We start from the raw sequence: 27167 nt of genomic DNA, 5'->3' as shown, positions 1-27167 counted from the left end.
AAATCTGCACTTATACTAAATCTGGTTTATACTAAATAATTATAAGTAAGCAAAATATTATGGTTTTTCTGACTAATCTACTCCTAAAGCTTTGAGTTGCCGTTCAATCTCTTCATCGGAGATAGTAGCCTTTGAAGTAGAGGCAGATGGTAAGCTTCGGGCAGCTGATGGAGCTTTGGCCATCTATATTAAAGGAAAAGGAAAAAAAATGCATTATCAAAATTTGGGCAAGGACACAAAGGATATGCTGCAAAGACGTTTTCCATTCAAATATAAAAAGATGTCTCTAAGGGCAAAGGCTAACTTAAAGTGACAAAAGCGGTAGAAACGATTCCAACAGAGGATAGAAGACATATTCATACCTTTCCAGAGATTTCAATTCCGATTTCATCAAGAACTTGATTCACAATATCTTGGCTTTCTTCTTCATCATCAGAGCCATCAAAGATATCATCAAGTGTGTCATTGACTTGGGGGGAAGGGGAGAAACAAAATTACAGTTACTATCAAACAGATTTCAAGTTAGATTTACATTTTTAGAAGGTGGTCCAACTATGTGTACATATTTGTAATATTACTCAAGGGCAAACTTAGTTGAACCAGCAAACTACAAAAGTCATTTTCAAATGTTAGTGAAGTTCACTTATACATTTTTGAGTTACTAAATCTGGAGTACTTTTCATTGCAACACAACTAATATAAATAATAATTATATAACAAGTCTATGATTTTTAAAAATGTGTCTAATAAACAAAAGAAATTCACAGCTAAAGGCTTAAAGTTTTTAAATATGATTCTACAAACTGTATTCACTGAGCTAGTTAGTAGCTGTTAAATCTGACCATGTAATAATATGCAAGAATCAAATATCCTGTAAATATTAGACAATGTACTCTTTTTATACCTATATTTTCAACTTAAATTTACATTCAACATGTAGGCAGAATATTCTAACAAAGTATAAGGTTGAGTGTTTTATTAAACTTGTCTACAGAATGACATCCAATTTAACCTTGCAAAGATTATTATTGCCATATCCCTCTCTTCCTTCCCTTCCCAAAGTATTTATGGAAAAGCTTCTGTATAGAAGGTATCACATTAGGATTATGTCTTGTTTCTGAAACAAAGTGCCTAGCATGTAGTAAAAGTACAATTAATGGACAGAGAAAAATGATCTCAGGTAGTTTACATTTAAGTAGAAAAGAAATTAACAATCAGGTTGTAGTAAATAAGAAAGATAATAAAGGGAAGAGATTATATCCAACTGGGAAGAAGTACATGTGAGGTGGTCCTTAAAGGATGCATAGGATTTGACCAAACAGAAACAGAGGGAATAGAATGAGCAAAGACCTGGTGGAAGACAAAAGGAATACACTCAAGGTAGAGTAAGTTCTTCTGTTGTGTTATTATTTAAGGGGCATGAATGGAAAAGGTGTATCTATTATTCTGGGTCAAAGAGCTTATGTCTGATATGGGAAAAAAGATCTGGGGAATCACTTGGGGACGTCCCAGCCCTCTCCCTGTTTCACATGTACATCTTGTTTGTGTCCTTGATATAATTAATAAAGCTTGATACTGGTTAAGATCTCTGGTTGCTATGAGCTTGATTTGACAATTTGAGATAGAGGAGAAAGAATAGAGAGGTGTAATCAGGGATTAACAAAGAAGGATGCTTTCAGAAAAAGTGTAACAAAATTAACCATATTATATATATATATGTATATATATAATTTATATATTTGTATATATATGTATTTACATACATATGTGTGTATATAAAATGTGTGTGTGTGTGTATAAAATACAGATTTCTCAAAGATCCCGTTTACAAAACTGAACTTGTTGGTTCTGGAGCAGCACTATACAACATAAATTTCAACTGGAAAAAGATTATATCCATTTAAACATTGAATTTATCTTTGGATAAAAATACTAATGTTAATGCACTTTACTAGGTCATAGAAGAAATGAGTAATCACCAACAATTACTATTCTTTCAGACCCATTTGCAAAGTAGTAAAATACCAATGAGAACTATGATAGATATGAGTTGTATGAGCCTATTGATTCTCTTCATTATAGCTTAATGGAAAAGTTAATTCCTCTAAGATCTGCTCACACCTGTGCCATCACTGGGAATCACATAAACATGTTAGATACTGGGATCATTATAAAAATGACAATTCTCAGTCATTAAAAATTCACTAATGATGTTTCAAAAAAGTCATATTTTTCAAAATAAAGATTCACAGTCAAAGCTAAAGAATTTTTGAACTATCAAAGATACACATACATTTTCATTAACTCCTAAAAGGAAAATAGAAAATAGATATTTTGAAATTGAATACTTAAGGTGGTTTCATATTCCTGATAATTTAATCAGATACTAGTTTATACACTAAATGCCATTAAATTAAAACGCTAGCAGCTAAGCAGAACTAAACTGGCGTATCTCTACATAGTTGTAAAACAATTAGAAAATACCTTTGCAAAATAATGATGTCAGTTTTTACATACCAGGTTAAGTAATGTTGACCAGGATGCTGTAAAAGGTCACTTATTTATTAGCAACCAAATAAAGATTGGAATAGTCTTTCTGGGAGGATTTTGGTATGAACCAAAAGCCTTACAAAAGTTAATACTCTAAAGAGATTTTAAAAATTTAGTCAAAAATAGTACAGAAACATTTATCAAAGGATTAGCAAATACACAACAAATTTTAAAACAATCTTACTGACCAATGTAAGAATGGTTCAATAAATTAAGATTGATGTTATTGAATACAGATGTTATGCAATATTAACGCTATTAAAAAAAAGACTTCGGAGAAGATTTAAGGTCATGAGTACATGTGTATATCATACTATTATGTTTTCTAAAAGCAGGATAAGGTTCAAAACTGCACATGTAATATGATTTAACTTCTATAAGATATGGGAAAATATAGGAAAGAAGCATATAACATTATCAGTAACTATATCTGGGTGATAACAGATTTTTTAAATGAACTTTGTTTCTTTGTGTTCTCCATATTTCCTCTACAAAATGCAATTAGTTTATAGTCAAAAAGAAGAAAACTAAATATTAAATAACTTAGGGAAGAAGAAGGAAAAAATAAGAACAAAAGAGCTTCCCATTATCTCTACCTCTAATAAAAATAGAGATCTTCTCTAGTATGAAAAGAATCAACACAACTCTTAAACTACCAAATTCATACCAGGAAGAGTTCTTTTATTCACAAGTTGGTTTTGGTCCCCTCATCAATTAAGCAAAACCACTGGGGCCAATATGGCATAAAAATATGCCATATCATATTTTATATTTTTTCTTCCAGTAAAGTTTGATAGGATTTGAGCCTTATACTTTGCCAATTTAACAATACACTAGAGTTATAATACAGACATCTATTCAGAAGGGTGCTGTACCATAGCTTTTTTCAACATTTGTGCTTTTATGGATTAGAATATGAGGTTGCTAGTAAATAAACGTGGCTGATTCAAAGATAAAAAAACTGTAAATTTCATTACAAGTTATTAAACTTACTCATTTCTTCAGTCATTTCCATTTTCATGTTTTCCTTCTGGAAATTCTGCATTGTTTGTAATGTCTTTTGTGGATCCATCTTCTTGTTAACTGCTTGCATTGTCTTTAAATATATGAAAAGATTCATGTTGGCTACATAAATGTGACATTTTACTATGAATTAAGTCCAAAGAGAACATATCAAATTAGATACAGGCTTTCTAAAGATATACATACTGTCATAATCTAACATAAGACTGTTAAGTAGTCTAGAAAAAAATGAAATACTCACTTGGAAACCATCTGCTTAACATTTATATAATAAAGACCAGGGTGAAAAAACTCATATGAACAGTAGGCAAAAAAAAAAAAAAATAAAAAACATTGTCCGCAAAAAATCCATTTCAAATGGGAAAACTACATTTGCCTACTATGTGGCAAGTAGGTAATGTCTAAATTGAAAAGAATTACAATTTAAATTTTATAAAATTTTTCATTAAGCTTTTGATGTCTAAATTAAAAAGGAAGATACACAGCATACACACTTAATCCATTCACATATTTTAAACCACGGTTTAAAGAAATGAACAGAACACCGAGTTTTGTAAAAATATGTGAAAAGAACTCTTACATTTTATATTCACAAGTTATTTCATTAAAAGAGATTAATGCTATCTAGCATGGCCAAAATATTTTATACATATTATATATAAAATTTATGTATTATATACAGTAGTTCAGACACTATACAATATAAAACACATCAGTTTCAAAGATACCAAGCAGTCTTTTCGCAATCTGTACACAATGCTACAACCAAGGTAACCTTTAAGTATAACACTGGATTTCCCCCATTCCCCTCCAGCCCACACATACCTTTGAAGTGACTTTCCATTGTTCTTAGTATTAAAAGCCAAAATCCATAATTCACTATGAGACCAAACACCACTGAACTCTGCCTAACAAGCTAGTCTTATGGTGCACCATTGCCCTCCAGCCACACTGATCTTTCACTTCCTTAAATGTGCCATACTTTCTCTTGCCACAGGACCTTTGCATACGCTGTCTCACACCTGGAATGCTCCTCACCATTTGTTTTCATTATCAACACTTCAGATTTCACCACTTTCCTAGGGAAGTCGTCCCTGACACCCCTGATTAGAATAGATATCCTTGTTAAATCCTACTCACTACAGATGAAATTCCCTATTTATTGCTGTAAATTATATTACTTCACTTGCAACTTACAGTATTGTAGCAACTAATACTAATAACAATGGTGATAATGATAATAAAGCAGTAAAAGCCTATATAGTCTTAACTATGTGCCAGACACTGTTCTAAGCACTTTACATATAATAAATTTAGAGTTAAAAGACATTTATTTAAGCCTGACAAATCTTACATGCTAGGTGCCACCATTTTCCCTCTATTAAAAATGGAGAATGAAGGCACAGAAGGGCAAAATAACTTGCTGAAAGTCACAAAGCTAATGAACAGAAGTGAGATTTAAATTCAGGTAATCTGGTCCAGAATGTATATTCCTAATCACCGCACTAAACTCTCTCTCAAATGGGCTGTTTTTAAGCATGTATGGGGGCACCTGGGTGGTTCAGTTGGTTAAGCGTCCAACTCTTGATTTCAAGTCAGGTCATGATGTCATCAGGGTCCTGGGATTGAGCCCTGAGTTGGGCTCCGAGCTCAGCATGGAGTCTCTTTGTCCTTCTCCCTCTGCTCCTCTTCCCACTCTCTCTCTCAAATAAATAAATAAAATCTGAAATAGACTGTACAGTTTAAACCCTTGCCTGGTTTTGCTTTCCACTTCATCCCCATCATTTGTTATACTTCCTACCTATAGGGTCTAAACAAGTATTTGCTGAATTAATACATTTCTAAAAAGATTAAGTGAAAATTCCAGTACAGATATCTCTATATGGCAGGACCATATTCGGTACCTTTTCCTAGCCTACCACCTGCAAAAAAAAAATTGCAAAATAAGTGGTTTTCCCTTTAACATTATTGAAAGGTTACCCATCTCAAGTGTGTGATCATCACATATGATCTTTTCCTAAATTAGATGTTTAGTTCTGTCCGTTTATGAAAGAAAAAAGAAAAACAAAAGTTTTTGTCCTTAACTATGTATTTTTCACTGTAAAAGGACAAAGATCCATCAAGAATAAGTTACCTAACAGAACAAAACTAATATTGAAACTTCCTCTATTTTTTTTTTGAAACTTCCTCTATTTTTTTAAAGAACATATTGTGTCACTGCACTTACTGCAGCTAAGATGGATAAATTCTATTTTCATGTGTTCTGTAATCTAAAACACAATTATAGTTGCTCCTCATTATTTCCAGATTCTGTATTTGTGGATCTGCCTACTAACTAAAATGTATTTGTAAACCTCAAACCAATACTCATGGAGCTTTTGTGTTCCTCTGTGGACACACAGAGAACAGCAAAAAAATGTCAGTTGCTCAACATGCTTGTTTCCAGCTGAGGTCAAACAAGGTGACACTCTGCCTTCCTGTCTCAACTCTCAAACCGTAAATAAGTGTCCTTATTTGTGGTCTACTTAGTGCCATATTTTTGTACATTTTGTTGGTGATTTTGTCATTATTTAAATGGCCCCAACCAAAGTACTAAGTGCACAAAACTATGTGTCCATGGAGAAAATACATGGTAGCTTTGATTAGGCATGACTTCAATGTTAATGAATCAACATTTATTAACTATGGTGTCTTTCAACAGAAACACATAAACATTAGGTATAAGCTGGTTGACAAAAACATTGTGACCAAAGGCTAACCCTATATTTCCCATAAGAGAAATGGTTCGATATTTACTAACTGAGTATTCCCAACTTAACAGAACATTAACTACTTCAAATAATGAGAATCAACTGTATATACCATTTTTTAAATATGAACCTCTTACTTTCTCTCCTCTGTGGCTTTCTTTTATTTTGGTCTTCATATTCATATTCCTCCTTCCTTATATTTAACACCTAATGGTATTTTTAAGACCTAGTCTTCTGCAAAGTCTTTCAGATCATTCAATTCAAAGATCTGTGCAGTTCACTGAAACTTAGCACAAACTGACGTATGTAGTCGGTAGTTTCCCTGTCAGATATACCTTAACCTCCCTGCTCTCTACCCCCACCCCATCCCCAATTGAACTATAAAATCTGTGAGAGCAGGTCCTTCATCTTAGATGTCTTCTTACTCCTTATAGTACTTCACATACATCAAGGGACTCATTATTTATTAAAAAATCAAAAAGCTCAGGGGCGCCTGGGTGGCTCAGTCGGTTAAGTGTCAACTCTTGATTTCAGCTCATGATCTCAGGGTCATGAGGTTGAGCCCCACTTTGGGCTCCATGCTAAGTGTGGAGCCTGCTTAAGGTTCTCTCTCTCCCTCTCCCCTCCACACCACCCCCGAGCTCGCTCACTCTAAAATAAGCTCACGTCCTATAAACTATAGTAAAAACATTTTTTTTATACAAAGACCGTAAGTTAAACATAAGTTCCTGGTAAAATTAACTGATAAATCCTTCTGAGAGAAATCATGTGTCCTTCTGACACATACATGAAAATGAATCAAGAGCAAATTATTACTCAGAAGTAATTAAAACTTATAGCTTAATGAAATAAGACCAAAAATCTTCTGACAATTTAAGGGAAAAAAGCAAACAACACTTTTAAGTCAATTTAAAAAATTTAGAAGCTACACATGACCTTGGAAAAAATCAAAATATCTGAAACAAGAAATTTTATAGTAAATGAATAAAGAATCTACATACATCCAAAACTGTTATAATATTGTAAGATAACTATACTTCAATTAAAAAATCTAGAAGTAGTTATCTGGATTATCTAGTATTATTAACGCCTTTTACTAAATATTACACAGATTCTGTGCCAAATATACATCAGGAGCTACTTTTAAATCTGATTTGAATACTGACACTTATATGTCTTAGATAAAACAATAAATATATGGATATAATGGTTCCCACTTACTTTTGCTGTAGTAGACATTGCTCCCGCCATCTTCATCTGGGAATTCATCACTTTTGTTTGTGTCGACATAGAAGTGACTTTTGAACTTACAGCAAAAGTTCTTGTTTTCTGTTTCCGTAGATGTACAAGCTGTTTGGCTAAAACTCTGCAAGCTTCTTTATTACCAATCTTAGCCATTTTCTTAATTTCTAATTCCTAAGAAAGGAAATAAAAAGAGGGGAATAAAATCACTGAGAGGTAGTCCCTTAATGATTAACTTCAGGAAAAAAAAAAAAAAATCAAACACACATCATATACCCTTTTCTCCCTGATCATAAAGAGAGGAAGAGGCAGGTGGGCGCCTGGGTGGCTCAGTTGGTTAAGCAACTGCCTTTGGCTCAGGTCATAATCCTGGAGTCCCAGGATCGAGTCCCGCATCGGGCTCCCTGCTCAGCGGGGAGTCTGCTTCTCCCTCTGACCCTCCTCCCTCTCATGCTCTCTGTCTCTCATTCTCTCTCTTGCAAATAAATAAAATCTTTAAAAAAATTAAAAAATAAAAAAAAAAAGAGAGGAAGAGGCAGTCATAAAGTCACAAAAAAAGTTAATTTGAGAGAGCAATTTATTCCACAGGTTTACACGGGAAAGACAGAATTCATACCTTCATCCACAAATACAAAGCAAATCTATAAAATAGTATTTACAAAGAGCCCAAAAGAAAACGAAAAAGCTCAACCTAAAAGTCAGTAGGAAAAAGGGAAAAAACAAAAACAAAAACAAAGAGTTGGTGGGACAGAGCAAAAAGAGCACATTGGTAGATTTAAAGCGTATATGACAGACAATTACATTAAGTGAAAAGGTTCACCTAACACCTCAGTAAAAGACATAAACACTACTATATGCTATATCAAGAAACCAACTTTAATTACAAAAACAAAGCTAAGTAAAATAATGGAAAACGTATTCCATATAATTACTTACTAAAATCTGAAACTCTGGAGTGTGTACATTAACATCAGATAAAAAAACAGACAAGGAATACTACCAGAAATAAAAAGGGGCATTTCATAATGACAAAGGAATCAATATATAAAGATGTTAAAATAATCCTATACGTGCATGCACCTAAGAACAGAGCTTCAAAATATGTGAAGCACAAGTGACAGACCTGAAAGGAGAAACACACAATCAGCATGAGGGATATCAACCACTCCTCTCTGGATTACATTGCTGTAATTGTTAGAAGCAGATAATCTGCAATGATACAGATTTATAAAAAATACTATCATCAACTTGACCTAACCAACATTTATAAAAACGCCATCACCAACAGCAGAATCTTGTTTTTTATAGATATACACTAAAAAAGAAGAGAATCACCAAAATATATCATATTTTGCTCAGAAAACACAACTCAATATAACTGAAGAGGACTGAAATCATACAAAGTATGTTCTCTAATAGCAATGAAATTAAACTAGAAATCAGTAAGGAAGGAAAAGGAAGGTATATCATAAATATGCAGAAATTAAACATGGTTCTAAATAAGTCATGGGTTGGAAAAATTTCAGGAGAAATAATATTTTGAACTTAATAAAATGAAAATGCAACATATCAAAATGTGTGGGCTACAGTTAAAACAGTTCTTAGAGGGAAATTTATAGTATTAAAACTTATATTAGAAAAAATAAATATTTCACAAGCTTCAAAATTGAGAAAGTAGAAAAGAGTAAGTAAAACAGTAAATACAAGAAAAAATATTAAACAATAAAAGAAATCTATGTAGTAGCAAAGAAAAAATATCGAAAATTAATGAAATCCAAAGCCTTTTTTCATAAGAGGTGGATCAAATTGACAGGCCATTAGCCAGATAGATGAAGGGGAAAAAAAAAAAAAATGAGACAAAGAGAACACACAAATTACAAAGATTAGGAATGCAAAGGAGGGATCACTTCATATTCTAAAGATGTTAAAGGATAATATGGGAATATTATGAATAATAGGTCATTACATTTTTTTTTTAGAAATGTCCTTTTCCTTATTTTTTTTTTTAATTTTATTATGTTATGTTAGTCACCATACAATACATCATTAGTTTTTGATGTGGTGATCCACGATCCATTGTTTTCGTATAACACCCAGTGCTCCATGCAGTACGTGCCCTCCGTAATACCCATCACCGGGCTAACCCATCCCCCCTCCCTTCTAGAACCCTCAGTTTGTTTCTCAGAGTCCATAGTCTCATGGTTCATCTCTCCCTCCAATTCCCCCTCCCCATTTTTCCCTTCCTTGTCCTAATGTCCTCCATGCTATTCCTTATGTTCCACAAATAAGTGAAACCATATGATAATTGACTTTCTCTGCTTGACTTATTTCACTGAGCATAATCTCCTCCAGTCCCAATCCATGTTGATGTAAAAGTTGGGTATTCATCCTTTCTGATGGCTGAGTAATATTCCATTGTATATATGGACCACATCTTCTTTATCCATTCATCTATTGAAGGGCATCTCGGCTCTTTCCACAGTTTGGCTATTGCGGTTATTACATTTTAAAATTTAGTAGACATGGACGAATCATTTGACAGATGTTAACTACCAAGGCTCATTTAAAAAGACATATCCTGATCCATTCTGTATCTGTTTTTTTTTTTCTAAAAATTGAATTTGTAGTTTAAAAACATATCCACAAAGAAAAGCTCCTTCTCAATGGCTTTACTAATGAATTCTATCAAACATTTAAGGAAGAAATACACAAACTCTTCCAGTAAAGGAAGAGTAAGAGAAACCAACTCATGCTTTAAAGTCAGCATCACTCGGATGTCAAAACCAAATAGACACTGGACAAAAAGATAACTACAAATCACTATCTTTCACAAACACGGATGCAAATATTCTTAACAGAATTTCAGCATACTGAAAAAAATATTTCAAAGAAAAAAACACATCATTACCAATGGAGCTTATCCCAGGAGCAAAAGCTTGATTCAACTTTAGTAAATCAATAAATGTAATTCACTACATTAACAGACTAAAGAAGAAAAACTACATGATCATCATCTCAACAGATGCAAAAGTGAACCTCTACCCTCACCTGATAACACAATAAAATTTAATTCAATATGGTTCACAGTCCTAAATGTAAGAACTAAAACTAAGATTCTTTTTTGCACTTGATTAAAATAAAAAATTTTCTGTTCCACAAAGGACACTATCAGGAAAATAAAAGACAAGACCAATAACTGGAGAAAATATTTGCAAAACATATATTTAATAATGTACTTGTATTTGAAATATATAAAAAACATACAAATAAATAAAACATTGACAAAAATGGGCAAAAAGACATGTAAACAGCAAACAGGCACATGAAAAGATGCTGAACATCATTGGCAATTAGCAAAATATAATTTAAAATGACAATCCACTATACACCTCCAGAATGACTAAAAGTAAAAAGACTGTCAACTCCAACTATTGGCCAGGATATGGAACAACTTTACTTTCAAGTATAGCTGGTGGAACAGAAAACATTATAGCCAATTTGCAAAACTGTCTAGCAGTTTCTTACACAGTTAAACATACATTTACCCTATGATCCAGCAATCCCACTCCTAGGAATATACTCAAGAGAAATGAAAATATGTTCACACAAAGACTTCAATTGCATCTTTATAGCAACTTTATTCAAAATAGCCCAAACCTGGAAATAACCTAAATGTCCACTAGCTGGTGAACAGATAAATAAACTGTGAAACATCCAAACAATGAAGTAAATTTAAAAAATTAATACTGATTATATAACACTGATTAATCTCAAAATAATTATGATGAGTGAAGGAAGCCATATTAAAAAAAAAAAAGTTCATATTATATGATTCCATTTATATAAAGTCTTGAAAATGTAAACTAATCTACAGTGACAAATCAGTGTTCGCCAGGGAGGAGGGAGTCAGGGAAAGATAGGTGAAAGACATTACACAGGGAATAGGAAACTTTTCAGGATGATGGATATGTCCATTACCCTAATGGAAGTAAGGTTTCATGAGTTTATGCATATGCCAAAATATATCAAATTGTATGCTTTAAATATGTAGTTTATTACATGTTAGTAATATCTCAATCATGCTGTTCATTTAAAAGATTTTAAGCAACATACATTTAAAAACATAACAAAAATATTTAAAGATGGGGAAGATAATCTATTTTTTAAAAAGTACATTCATTATCACAGATACAATGATCACTAAAGTATCAAGTAAGATACCAATGAGTTAACATAATTATTTCTTGTAACCCTTTCTTATTATTCAGGACTATTTTATTTTTGCTGTTAACTGAGAATGAAGTAGCTGTGTTTTGAGTAATATTTCCTCCCACGCATTCATGACTTCTACAAACTGAAGAATAATTTGATTTTATAATCGGCAGAATACACAGAATCCTGATAAAAGTCAGAATGACACAATAAACAAAGGTAAGCAGAAAATGCAGGAAGACGTTAAATGCCATTTCTTAGTAAATCACTTACCACCTGCCATGTGTCTTATTCTTAGTTAGCAAATTATTCCAACACTAATTTCCAAATTTGTTTGAAAAGTTAAACTGAAATTTAATGTTCTACTTACCAGCTGTTTTTCTTGTTTCTCTAAAGCTGCTCGGTCTCTGATTATAGCTCTCTGTGTACCTCGTAATTCTCGATTCTGTTCCTTTATTACATCTAAGAGAACCACAAAAGAAACCTAAATGTATGAATTCCAAAATTTTTTTCAATACCATTTGAAATATTAGACTTGGAGACCTTAATCAAAAAAAAAGAAACCTTGATTTACTAGATGTTAAATTTTTTTCATTCAATATACTAAAAAATTAGTCAAATATTAATACTTGGATTATAAATATTAATTATATAAAGAATTACAAGATAAGTGCAGACAGGCTATAGTTGGAGGTTTAACCAAAAGTATATATAAATCACAATAAAATATTCCCTTAGAGAACTGATGGTATGCAATGTTTTATGTGGCACATATATATGTGTGTCTCTCTCTCTCTCACACACACACACACACACACTTTTCATCTCTTCTTACTCCAGTATTATATGAAATTCCAGGAAGGAAGACAGATCATGTGTTTATTAAATCCTTTTTTCTACACTAAGTCATTATGACAGAGTGAAGCAGCAGACCTTCCAATGAGGCAGACCTGGATTTGAATCCTCCCTCTGCTACTGGATCATTATTTGATGATATCTTGGCAAAATTAGTTAATATTCTAAACTTCAGGTTTCTTATTCATATGATAAGGATAGTTGTTAAGGTGTAAATAACATACATAATTGCCCTGATATACTATTAAATTCCCAATCAATCTTAATGTTTTTCTAACTGAATTCATTTGGATTCATTAGTCCCATCTTTTGAAGAATTAAAGTATTAGTCTAGGCCTGATGGACCATAATTTGGGTTAGTTGTTACTAAACAGTAATTTCTTCAAAAATCATAGACATTGATGGTAATTCTTGCCAAAACTGGTCTCTCATTATCAGGAATCTTGCTAAGTGCTGTACATATATTATACAATATTCACAATAATGCTATGGAGTTGATTTTTCTATTATTTTATATTTAAAGAAAACTGAGTGTTAGGAAGTTTAAATAACTTGCCCAAGGTCACAAGGTAGTAAGCAGTAATGCCAGATTTGGATCCAAGTGTTCTGTCTCCTGAATCAGTAATCTTAATCACTTCATTAGAGTACCTTTCTAGTCAAGAGGTAGATTTAAAAACAACAGTAACAACAACAACAGAAAGAATAGTCTCTTCATCAAATGGCACTTGGGACAACAGGATTGTCCACATGAAAAAGAATGAAATTGGACCCCTACATCACAGTGTATATAAAAATTAACTAGGGGTGCTTGGGTGGCTCAGTCGGTTAGGGTCCAACTCTTAATTTCAGCTCAGGTCATGATCTCGGGGTCATGAGATCAAGCCCGCATCAGACTCCATGCTCAGAGTAGAAGTCAGCTTGAGAGTCTCTCCCTCTCTTTCTGCCCCTCCCGCTGCCTGCATGGCCATGCGCTCTAAACAAACAAACAAATAAGATCTTTTTAAAAAAATTAACTAAAAAAAGATTAATGACCCAAATATAAAAACTGAAATCATACAATTCTTAGAAGAATACATAGGAGTAAATTCGCAAGATCTGGGATTTGGCAATAGATTCTTAGATATGACTCTAAAAGCATGAGCAACAAAAGAAAAAGTAGACAAACTGGACTTCGTGAAACTTAAAGGCTTTGCACCAAAGGACATTATTAAGTGGAAAGATATTCCACAAAAAGGGAGAAAATATATACAAACTATATATATGTTAAGAGTCTAGTATCTAGAATATATAAAAAGCTCTTAAAACTCAAAAACAAGACAATCTAATTAAAAATGGTTGAAGGACCTGAACAGACACTTATCCAAAGAAGATACAGAAATGGCCAATAAACACAAAAAGAAGATGCTCAACATCATTAGTCATAAGGAAAATGAGAGCTACTTCACACCCACCAGAATGGCTATAATCAAAAATGAAAATGGAAAATAACAAGTATTAATAAGGATGTGAAGACTGGTACCCTTTGTACTGCTGATAGGAATGTAAATTGTTCCACATGCTATGGATAACAATTTGGTGGTTCCTCAAAAAGATAAACATAAAATTACCATATGACACAGCAATTCTACTTCTAGGTATAAGAGAACTGGAGTATAAAAAGAAATGAAGTTCAGACACTGTGGATAACAATTTGGTGGTTCCTCAAAAAGATAAACATAAAATTATCATATGACACAGCTATTCTACTTCTAGGTATAAGTGAACTGGAGTATAAAAAGAAATGAAGTACTAATACATACTACAACATGAATAAACCTCAAACATATTATACTAAGTGAAAGAAGCCAGATATTAATGGTCACATTTTATGATTATGTTCATATGAAATATCAGAATAGATAAATTCATAAAGACAGAAAGCAGACTGGTAGTTGCCAGGGGTTGGGGAGAGAGGAGAATGCTGAGTCACTGTTTCACTTGTACAGGATTTTATTGTGAGATGATGATAATGTTTTGGAACTAGAGGCGGTGGTTATACACCATTGTGAAAGTACTAAATGCCACTGAACTGTTGTTCACTTTAAAATGGTTAATGTTATGTGAATTTCACCTCAAATAAAACAACAGAGCCAACAACACCCATTATCCTTTTACTGATGGAACATCACAACTTATGTTCTACACATTCCTGTGTGTAACATATAACTTTACTCAGAATAAAGATAACTAATTATATTGAGGAATAGGCAGCATACTAAGAGGTTCACAACAACCACAAATATAAGTACTATTATCTCACTTATTTCAGGGAATTTGACATTCGGTAAGGTAATCTGCCCAAGGAAGAAAGAGTGCTAGGATTCATATACAGGCAGTCTGATTCCAGGGCCTCTGATTTTAACTACCATATTATGCTATGAAGGCTTTCAGGCAAACAAGAAATAAAGGTATCGGAGACATAATCCTTATCAATATAGATACATATCAGTAAAAATATACAAGATTTAAAACAGAATGAAAAACATTTCAAGTCATTATATAAAATATAACTAATCAACTACAATGACTTTCTGAATAAAAGTTAAGATGCCAGAGCTTCTCTTTACAAGCCATCTATTTTCCCTCTCTTGCATACTGTGTTTCTCAATGAAGTTATATTGGTGGACAGCTCATGCTCAGGATTTTCTAGGAATGTATTCTACAGGTTCCTTAAATATAGAAATAGGAAACCATATCATATATATAAGAGAAATGGGGGGGGCTCGACCCCAGAACATTGAGCCAAAATCAAGAGTCAGACGCTTAACTGACCGAGCCACCCAAGCATCCTTTATTTCCCAAATTTATTAAGCCAAGGGTCCCTTCTAAGAAATCTCTATTAATATTTTTTAGATGCTAATGTTCCATGGAGCACCAGTTGGCATTCTATTGTCACAATTTATTAGTTTCCTAGGGCTGCTATAACAAATACCATAGACCGGGTAGTTTAAACAATAGAAACTAATTTTCTTACAGATCTGGAATCTGAATATTTTTTAGATGCTAATGCTCCATGGAGCACTGGTTGGCATTCTATTGTCACAATTTATTAGTTTCCTAGGGCTGCTATAACAAATACCATAGACTGGGTAGTTTAAACAATAGAAACTAATTTTCTCACAGATCTGGAGCCTGAAAGTCCAAGATCAAGGTGTTGGCAGGTTTGATTTTTCCTGAAGCCTCTCTCCTTAGCCTGCAGATGGCTGCCTTCTTGCTATGTCCTCATACAGTCTTTTCTCTTAGTGTGCCCATCCCTGGTGCCTCTTCCTCTTTTATAAGGTCACCCTCCTATTGGATTAGGGCTATGCCCTCATAACCTCATTTAACCTCAGTTACCCTTTACATACCCTATCTCCAAATATAGTCACATTAGAGGTGAGGACTTTAACACATGAATTTTATGGGCATACAATTCAGTCCACAGTGCACAATATCTTTCCTCTGACATCTGTAGACACTAAACAGCAAAGCTCTCGTTTCCCTAGATTTAAAAGCAGTCATCAGCCTTTTCATCCTCAACACTCCCAATTTTCTTCTTTTGAACTTAGCATGCTATCTTGCCAAAACCAATGAATTGGTATAAAAACACTGACCACTTACCCTACTGTTTCAATGATGAGGGTCTTCTAAAGCCTTCAGAGTACGGAAGCGAAAAAGAAGCCACCATATTGACAAGTTAAATTGTGGTCAGATAACCGATACAGATGCAAAGCAATTGCTGAAAGCCTTGACTGCTAAGATCTAGAATTCTATCAATATATACTTATTCATTATGAGAATAGTATAATATGTAATAAAAAGTATGTATTTGATCCTTGTCTTTAGTTCGTGGCACAGAGCTCCTAAAACCCTTGGAATTTCCTTAGTGGTAGGAACATCTTTTAGCTCAAGAAGGTGGACCCCTAGATAGTTTCTGGAGGGCGCTGGTTACCAGAAAGACAAAATGCTTGAATAGAGGGTAGGATGTTCAGCCCCAACCCCCTGATCTCAGGAGAAGGGAGTGGAACCGAAGACTGATAAAAACTCCTGAATAAAGAAGAGATTAGGAGAACTTCGCGGATGGTGAACACACTGATGTGCTGGGAGGGCAGTGTGCCTGAAAAGGGCATGAAAGCTCTGGGCCACTTACAGCCCCCACAACTTTGCTTCCATTTGGCTATTCCTGAGTAAAGCACTTTCCTGAGTTCTAAGGGTTGTTCTAGCAAATTATCAAACTGTGGAGGAAGTTATGGGGACTCTAGAATTCACAGCTGGTTAGTCAGAAGTACTGGTGGCCAACTGGGCATCTAGGATGAGGACAGTCTTCTAGGACTGAGCCCTGCACCTGTGCTAACTCCACGTAGTGTTAGGACTGATTGACGTTTTGGACACAGCAGTTGATGTCACAGAATCAGAGAGCAGAAAATAGATATAGCCATCTTTGTTGGGAAAACACATATTATGACATGAAATTTTACCAGAACATGTACCTTAATCAAAATAGTTTTATTTCCCTTTTCTTAATTTTATGTAACTGTGTACCATAACTATCACTGTATATTAGAGAAAGAAAAAGAAAATTAACTACTGCACATTCCATAGCCCCATAGTTAATAGACCTATTAATATTTAAACAGTTCTAAGCTATAAACTGAGAGCATCTAATGTTGCATACTAAAATACAGTCATAACACTTTAAAACATATTATGGTAAGAAAAGATAGTAAAACATTTTCTTCATATGAGATGATAGGCATATCCTATAAAAAACAAATCACTCTTTAAAAAAAAAATCCCTATATTAAATCCACATTTAATGACTTGGTCTTCTAGATAATTCAGAGGGGCTAATAGGAGAATGGTTCTGAGACACTTATGTTTTTAGGCCAAGTTTATTTTCCATTATATTTATTTTTTGGTAGGTTTGATTTCCTCCCAAGATTACAAGCTCTTTAAGAGCAAGGAGCACAAGTATTTTATTTATTTATTTGTATTCCCACCACACTTCATGCCAACTACTACCCCAATATAGTATACTTAGCAGTGATCTACGGGAGTACAGACATATACTGAAATGTAAAAGAATGTGACTCATAGGCATAGTTAATACATTTCTTTGAAATGTATAATAAACTCTATTGGTTACCAAGAAAGATGGTTGATAATTTAACCATGAACTTTAACTATGATAGATCTCTTTATACAGTGGAAGATAGAGCACTGAAATAACCGATATTTCCCTTACAATTTTCTGCTTTCCCCTTGTTTTCATTCTGAGTCAAGACAATGAGAGAAACATGTACTGGGTATTGCTGACATCTAGGAGATAGAGTGCTTGGCTATTGCCCATCCCTGCTTCCTTCTCTAGGCAAAAGAATATGCCCAAATTTTTATATTCCAGCACTTCATTTACCTTGTGGGGTTGCTGTGAAGCACTTCATAATAGGTGGTAATAAAGAACTTTTACATTGTGAAAATGGCAATGGTACATGGCTGTGACTATGGTATGTTCTCTTTGCTCCCATTCCGTAAGGTAAAAAAAGGGTCGGAGGCCGTCCCAACCACTACCCTCTTCTCATCCAAACCCAGCACAACACTTAGAGAAGGCCACCCAAGCCAGCTCCACTGGAGGCATTAAAAGCCTATCTCAAGTCTTTCAGGTTATTTTTACTGAATGAAATATACATGTGTGCACTGGACTGATCAGGCTTAAATTTTGGACTTAAGAAGATACAGACAGAGAAGGTCATTCTGCCCTCCTTAGTCGTGAATCAGTAAGGTCTATCTGCTTACAGGAAAAAAAAAAGTCAAAAAATAAAAAAATAAAAACAATACAAAAGGGGCCTCCATGTGGTCCAGCCTAGCTTACTAGATAGAATTCTCTACTGGGGTTTGAGGCTAGGCCCCAACTTGAATTATGGCTGTCTTTCCAGACCCTGCTTATTTACATATAATTTGCACATTTAAGGACTGAAGCAAAAAGTAATTATCAACTCTAAATACAGGCACTCATTAATTTGTGAGTTATATTTTAAATATCTTTAAAGTACCTTTCGTTTGGGGAAAAGGAGATACCCTGTCTCAAGCTTACAGGGTAGTTCAGGTTATTGGCCCAGCATCCACTCTACCATATACTGGGTTTTGTGCTTTATTATAAGGTCATGTTTACTACAGGGGCAAGACAGAAATTTTAATCTAATATACCATATTTTCTGCTTTTAAATGTATTTCTTTAAAGAAAAAAAAAATCATTTTGATCCATGCAGTTTTATTGCCTATCAGTTGTCTTAAGTCTAGTGATCACATGGATTGAAAGAGAAGCACAGAATAAACAAAGCACATCTTGCTTTACCATTTTTATTAACTTGCTTTGGAGATCAAGACCTGAGAAGACAGGGAGCTTCTCCTTTAAATTTCATCTGCAATCTCTGCAGCAGCTGTGAGTGTAAGTAGTGGGTCTGCAGCCCTGGGATGGCAGGATAACGGGTATTAGCTACAACCTGATCCTTACTGAATAGAAGAACCACCTGTGTGAAGGGGGTGTGGTGGAGCTCACCAAACAGTAAAGAGGAAAGGAGTCCTGGCTATGCAGGGATGTACCACCTTCTTGGGTAGATGAGGAGAAAAAAACTGCAAATAGCACAAACTCAAAAGTTAAGGGATAAGAAAGAAATGTTTAAGGTCAGTTCCTAGAAAATGCTGGCTCTGGGAACCAGTTACTGAGAGGCAGAGGGAAAATGACAATGAGAGAATGGATGGGGGAAGAATCAGAATTTGATATGCAAGCAAATCTGTTTCTCAGGGTTTGGAAACTGTATATCAAAAAATCAGGGAGGAATGGCATCAGCTTAATTAACCAGTTTTGATACATGGTAAAGAAAAAATAAGAACAAAAAACAACTATGGGAAACAGAAAGAACTGTGCAGGATTGTGCCAACAGATTTTTTCTACATATGGTCCTGGGAGCCAATCATCCATTTAAAAACTAGGTTGAAGTTGAAAAACTCAGCAGGACTTTCTTGGAAGGAGGAGGTAGAATACTAAAGAGAAAATAGGAGTCTAGCCCTATGGTAGCATAAAAGGAATGCTTCCTGCCCCTCCCCTCCCCCCCCCAGTAAAATCTCAAGTCACTCAAATACTGAGAAATTCATTCAGATTAATTTATCATTAGTAAAATATCAGTGTCTTCAAGAGCTGACGGAAGGTCTTCATATGGGCTATGTGTCAGTATATCGTTAGGTCTCATTTGGTCCTCAAAGACACAGCTTTGGTACCATCATCAATAACAGCTTCACTTCAGAAAATTGTGAAAGAGCATTTCCTCACTTTAGATGAGAGAGGGAACAAGAAGGAAAGATCCTATGAAAGGAAAGTTTCACAGACTTAGGGACTTGAAGGTAGAAAATAGCAGCAGGAAAAGAAATACCAGTCTTTGGGGTCATGCTAGGGATGCAGAAATACAAAAGACATTTTCCTACAGAAATACCCATGGATGGTATCCATCCGTCTTCATACCAAAAAGTATGGAGAACCTTAACTCAGAAAAATGCTCAGAAGAGAGTACTGTGCTTCTGAATCCCATGCTCAATTATTTTTCTTTGGTGTGCCAAGAATGTAGGGGCCAAACAGCAAGTAAAATTTGAGTTTTTAAATATTCAGAGTAAGAAGCACTAAGGGAACACAAAGCATCCTAGGAAAGATCTAGCTATTATAGGTAGCACCAGACAGTTCTATCTTATTTGGAAGAAAGCAGAGAAGTTCTGGAGGGGATTCAGTTTATATAGTTGGTAGATTTTATTGTCTTAAGATATCAGAAATGTGTCAACCTACCTTCTCACAGGAGATTTATCCCAAGTTAGTCAAAGCTTCAGATTCTGAACTCTGAACTACTAGCATACATGGATACAATCCCAGTAACTCAAAAACCAAGAAGCTTGCTGCTCTTCTATCAGTAGAAAGTTCCTCAAATTATGTCTAAGCTTGCAGGTGGGTGGCAATGATATATGGATATAGACTATAATAAGCTCTGGATCCTGGAAACACTACTTTTGGTTAGTAAATACTATCATTTTGAAATTTTGCCTGAAATAAACTGCTGCAGAGATACTTTCATGTGTGCTGAAGAGACTCTGCTACCTTGCATAAATGCAATGTAGGAAAAACTCTGAATAAACATAATCCAACTCTGGAAGTGCACAAGGATCTACTTTAGTTCCAGTGAATGCAAGTCAGGAAGCGGGGGCTAAAAAAGTGAGAATACGGGACTGAGATACTTAACACAGTTTGAGGTGGCATCAGAGAAGAGTTCTTAGAGAAGAAAAACACCTGACCTAGTGCAGGTTAGCCAGAGGAAGGAAAAAGAGGGTTCTATGCATAAGGACATCATGAGCAAAAATATGTCAGAGAGAGAAAGAGTACTGATGAATATAAGAACAATACCCCTGGACAGTAAAATGTTCAGGGACATGAAAAGAAAGATAAGGACCAGATCAAGGAGGGCCATATGTGCCTATTAAAGAGCTCTTGTTGATCCTGTCGGTACCAGCGATATAATAAAGGGGTTTACACTGAGGAGTAGAATAGTCTGATTTGGGTTTCTGGTGGATCAAATCACAAGGCAACTTTGTAGATGAACAATTTAAGGGCTATGAAGCTACAGGAAGGAAAAGCAGAAAGGTGATGTAATAAAGTGCAAGAAAAATGGGATCTGAATTAGAGCAGGAGTGCAGACACACAGTGGAAAATCATGTGTCAAATATTTAAGAGGCAAAAGGAGCAAAACTTGGTAATTAATTAAAGGTAGGAGGCAAAATCAAGACCTGCCAATACGGGAAGAGGAGACTCAGGAAAGGAACTGACTTAAAGTAGATAGTGATAAATTCTGTTTGGAATCTCTTCAATCTGAGGTACTTTGGGACCTCTAGGTGGAGATACTTAGCAAATCGCTGGTCTGAAACTCAGAAAAATATAACTAGAGATACAAATTTGGGATCCATCAGCACTTAGGTAATAGATAAAGTAACAAGACTTTGGATAAGATCATGCAGGGAGAGAGTGTACAGTTAGAAAAGTGGCAGCCCAAGATGGAACCAAGAAGAACACTAACATTTAGGGAGCAGGGTTTAAAAAAAAAAAAAGGAAGGAAGGAAAGGAGAAGGGAGGAAAAGAGGAAGGAAAGAAAAGAAAAACCTGAAAGGAGAAAGAAAAAAAGTGATTAGAGAAATTTGAGGAAAATGTTAAAGAGTTTCATGGAAGCCAAAAGAAAATTTCAATAAAGAAATTATTATTAGGACCAAATGCAAAACATAGGCTCAAGAGGTGATCACTAAAAAATGGCCATTTTGACAATCTAGGAGTCATTGATGATCTTAGCAAGATCTCTCTGCTTAAGATGTAAAGCAACTGCTATAGAATTGGGGCATTGTCTGAGAAATAAAGGGGTAGGGATGGGAGATGACACAACTCCTTTAAGAAGTTTACATGAAGAGCAAAAAGAGACTGGACAATACTTCCTAAGAAACCCTGGGTCAAGGGAGAATCAGGAAAAGGAGGGTTCTTCCCAGTTCTACTACTATATGAAGTTAAAGTTCTACCATTGATTCCAAGGGAAAAAGAGTCCAGTTCACAGATAAATGGTTACCATTACATAGTACCTACCAAAAGTTGAGAATTCCATGTACTAGAAAGAACAGCAAAATTAAACTGTGTCATAGGCTCTCTAAAAAGGAAATATTATCAGTGATAATACTCAAGGGATGAGGTCCTGGTTTTGCCACTAAGTTGTGTGACCTTGGGCAAATTACTTAGTCCTTTGTATCTCAATTTCCTCACCTATGAAGTGAGGATGATAATAGTACTTACCTTCTAAGTTTTGTGAGAATTAAATAAGATGCTGCATACAAAATGCTACCACAGTGCTGGCTTAGAGTAGGACCTCAAATTTGCCTTTATTGAGGATAACAGACAACAATTATATAGTGCTTAAAAAATTTCACTTTTTAAAAGACATATTTAGTTGTGCATTTATGACAAATCCTCATGGCATCCTGATTTACAGGTTCATAATTAGTTTCAATAAGCAGGTCACCATTAGTCCACTTAGGGGGAAAAAAAACACTGTAAACACATTACCCTCTGTATATGTGTATACCTTATAAATCAGTAAAAGGAAAACCAAATACTCAATTGTAATTTCAAATTCAAAATAATCTTTCTCTTCTATGGCACTGAGGTACAATTCTCATTAATTTCTGTAACAAAGTATACACTGCAGAGGCTTGTTCATCTTTGTGTCAAAAATGAATTAAACATAACTCTGAATGGTAATAAGTGCTGTACTGTTGTCTCCCTTTTTAATTTACAAGTGCAGTAGTCTTTAATGATATAGTATGCAACTCTTCCAGCCAATCCAAAGAAACAAAAAGATTCAATTATTCTCCAGATCTATGTGCAGTTACATATTTCCCTTATATATCAGAATTTCATTACTGCTGAAACAGATAAAGGCAGCATACAGCAAAAGATCTTATGATCAATAATCAACGAGTCCGAGGATCTGGGAGAAAAGCATAAAAATACATTACATTTCATAATATACAGCCTCATTACTGCTAAGAAGAATGCTGTCACCTTTTAAACAAAACACCTTTTTAATAAAACAAGGAGTAAAAACATCAACAAAGCTCTATTATCAGAATAATGAAAGTACAAATCTATAATTAAAATGTCAGTAAGTGATCTGAATTGACATGATAATGTAAAAAAACATCAAGTATGCAGTTTGCTAGTTACAGTAAATGTACATGGTGGCCAAATTTACATTCAGAAATTTCACACATAGATCTTTAAATCAGTAGTATAGCTCCTAAAGTCCTTAAGACTTTCTTTTTACAAATAAATCTATTTAGCAAAAAACATTATTTCTTGGATGAATTAACCCAACTACAAATGAGTATATAGTTAAATACCCTCACTGCACATCCTCACTTTTTTTCTTTTTTATTCTGTTCCATAAAGTACAATAGTCCTAGTATACTGTGCCTAGAAGCACAGTGATGAAAATACAGAACTGATATTTATGTCTTTGAAAATATTTGACAGATATTAAGCAATTAAAGCTGTTTGGACTTTAATGTTAAGATTTTTTTAAAAATATAATTTGTAACATCACAGTAACAATGGTACAACTCTTTTCCTCTGTTTAGCAAATTGTCACTATAAAAAACTGAAGCAAAAAAATAAACCATTTCCCCCCTGAAGTACTATACAATAATTGGAAACCACAATATTGGTACTGAAACAGTGAAGAAAGTGCCACATTAAAAATTAGACAAATCCACCTCACATAATTGTCCTATATCCTGTACCAACTTGAAAGGTATTCTAGGTACTGTAAATGGTACTATTTAGTTAACAAAAGGTCCATAAATCGAAAAAAAATTTTTTTTCACCCACTCAGGGTAGGCAAAAATGTATTATGCTGTGTACTAAATCAGGGCTAACATTACATTATGTGTTGAAGTGAAGGGTAGAGTGGCAGAGTAAAAGTGATGTCTTTGTTATCCCCCCGAAAATAATGTTGCTGGCACTGGAACAGTCAATACAAAGGAATGAAGGAGTTACCCCAGGTCTGGACTCAGCACCCTGTTTGTACCAATCACTGTCTAGCTACCACTGCTCCTTTTGTGGCAGGGTTAGACCCTTACAAAGAAGTGATTCTTTGGTTGAACCAACAGCAACCTAGACTCAACATGTAATAGGAAACACAATTTTTAAATAACTTGAGTGAATTTGATTCCTGGTGGCAGTCAATGTAAATATCAAGAAGTCATTAATCAGTGTTATATATACATTACAGTAACTGCTTATAAACAACAACTTGTATATTTCCGTACATTCATTTTTTTCCTCTTAAGAGGACATTGAGCTAAATGTCTGAAACAATGCAAGTATCTAAAAATGTAAACTTCTATGCAGACAATACATACCACATCTCTTACTTTAGATAGCAAAAGATAATCACAGGGAAGGAAAAATACATTATGAAAACTAAACCCAAGGTACTTCCCTTAGGTTTCTTTTCTATTTCTCCCGGAGTCAGTAAAGCAGCAGTTGTTTCACATCTCTATTGATGGGACATTCTTAAGGGCGAGCCGACCCAGACCTAGGTTCATTTTGTAACTGGAGCCTGTTATCCCCTCCTCCAGCTGAATACAGTTTTCCTGTTTGTACGCCTGTTAAGTAGTACAGCTCCAAACTGAAGGAGCAACAAACCAACAGATGAAACCAACAAGAAATTCATCAAATCTCCGTCTAATGACACTCAAGGGCCAACCGCATCCTGTCTCCTCGAAATGCTCAAGGTCTCGCTAAAGGAAAAACCGGGGGTGGGGGCAGGGCGGTAAAGGTGGTGTATGTGCGTTACAGAGAGAAGCAGCCAGATCTGCTCAGGTGAGGTCGAGGTGTGGCGAGTCAGCAGCGATGGGGAAGCAGAGAAGTGACGCACGAGGGCGGTCACCTGTGGGGCCACTCGATCCAGCCCCGCCCCCAGGGACAGCTGAAAGAATCGTGGCCGGAAGCCCCCAAAACACGCCAGGGAAACGCAGAGCTGGGCCCCTTTGGCCCGGCCTGAACTCACCATCCACGGTTTTCTTCTTGAAGAGAGACGCCATGGTCAGGGACCGCGCCTGGGCTGCCCGGCTTGGCCCGGTCCGACCCGCGACTGAGAAAGGACAGGAGGGAAAGGACAGGCCCCTAGAGGGTTTGGTGTGACGGAGCGACGGGCCAGAGAGGAGGGCGGGGTCTCCAGGCAGGACCCGGGGAAGGCGGGTATCGGCGAAGCCTACCGCAGCCGACTCGCCCCAAGCTCAGGTGACCGAGAACTAAGACACTTTTTGGAGAAGTCACTTCTAGGCGGCGCCTGCGCATTAGGCTCGCGCGCCTGCGCACTGCGGCGCCTGAAGCTGCTGCCTCTGCCCTCATCTCAGCCGCTGCCGGCTCTCCCCGCTTGCGGGGTCGCGGCGTGGCGTGTCAGGGGGGGCTTTCGGTGGCAGCAGAGCGTGGGAGACCGTCGGCGGTGTCGGGAGGCTTCTCTGTGCGGCTTCCGTGGGGACATGCTAACAGAGATGGGCCTTGGTTAGCCCTTGCTTCCTTGTTTGGGGCAAGCTGGAAGTGGGGGTCTCTAGCGTCTTAGGACAAGTGTGGGTCGTCCCGGAACCAGTTGGTTTACAACCCGTCCCGTTGCTGTCAGTATCAGTGCTTTCATAAGTGCAGGGGTTGGTTGCAGGGCTGTGGTGCGTGCCTTGGCGGTGTTTGTCTCCGGAGTTCACGTTCTTTTCCGCCCTGACTCGTCAGCGATCTCCCGGGCGCCAGCCCGCGCAGCCCGCTGTGGGTCCCGAGGCGTTCACCTGCCTCGCTCGGCCCGGGGCTCCGACCACCCGGCAGGTCTCTGGGAGTTCTGTTCCTAGGCTTGAGAAAAGCGGTGAGGGAAGGGAATAGGGAACAACTTTCACAATGCAACACTATTTACTATTCTTGGCTGGAAACATAAAAAAAATAAATAATAAATCCACACATTTGTATACTGGTTTAAACGTCTCCAGTTCTATTTCTTAAAATCTCGATTTCTTGTAATTGCTCGAAAAATTTCATGACTATGCTGTGAACCTATTAGAATGCTATATAGCTGGATCTTGGTGCTTAACGTGGGAGGAGGAACACCTAAAGGAAAAGCATAATAAATTATTTAAAGAATACTTGTGCGTATAAGCATAAATATGGAAAACACAATCTTTGGATCAAGACCTTAAGTTCATTGTTTTACTTCAGTGTGTGTGCGTGTGTGTGTACACATATCTCAGTTTAATATATTATTTCACTATTTAGAATCTTAATTTTGCCGTGAACTTTTTTCCTTCCAATCTATTAGAGCTTTAAGCAACACTGTCTTCCACAGGATAAAAATAGTAGTAGCCTTTGTTTCATGTCATTTTTGCCAGGGAAAACACTCCAGTAATAGTGTCAATACTATTAGTCACCTCTGGCTTTATGAATCATGTCTCAAAGATTTCTAAGTGTTTGTGGGAGTCAGACTTTGCTTCCCCATTTTTTTCTCTCATCAAAGTCCCCAGGGCCACTGATAACCCTACTGATGTTGCTAAAATTTAGCTAAGAGACTGCTCTTGAAAACTTTCTCAGAATAGTAATATGCAAAGTATAATTGTCTTATTCATCCTCAAATTATTCTAGATATTACAGGACAATGAAGAAGTACTCAAATGGGAAAAGATGTAAACAAGAATACTTAGGCTCTGCACGCTAGGCCTGGCCTTTCTGGTGTAAACTCCATGGTAAAAGGCAGTTTACCCTGGCTGCCTGTTGTAATGAATGGCATTGAGCTGTGCTTGAATGCATGAAAGGAAATAAGCTGTTATGTACGTAGTAATCGTACTCCTCCCTGCTGCAGTCACCCTTGTTTTATTACTCCTATACAATCCCCCCCACTGACCCAATTGTAA

General features: G+C 35.8%; 1 protein-coding gene across 1 annotated transcript; it reads right to left on the bottom strand.

Annotated features, from left to right (window-relative positions):
• Positions 1–25568, bottom strand: CHMP2B (charged multivesicular body protein 2B). Its single transcript, XM_035015161.1, has 6 exons — positions 25289–25568; positions 12148–12239; positions 7545–7739; positions 3544–3646; positions 363–469; positions 1–183 (listed from the first exon to the last, which is right to left on the bottom strand). The coding sequence occupies exons 1-6, from the start codon at positions 25320–25322 to the stop codon at positions 73–75; spliced, it is 642 nt and encodes a 213-aa protein (XP_034871052.1). The 5' UTR covers positions 25323–25568; the 3' UTR covers positions 1–72.
• Positions 25569–27167: the final 1599 nt, after the last annotated feature.

This window comes from Mirounga leonina, unplaced genomic scaffold (assembly GCF_011800145.1).
Source record: "Mirounga leonina isolate KUSES-001 unplaced genomic scaffold, KU_Mleo_1.0 Mir_169, whole genome shotgun sequence".
Classification (NCBI taxonomy): Eukaryota; Metazoa; Chordata; class Mammalia; order Carnivora; family Phocidae; genus Mirounga; species Mirounga leonina.
This window is presented reverse-complemented; position numbering and strand designations above follow the sequence as displayed.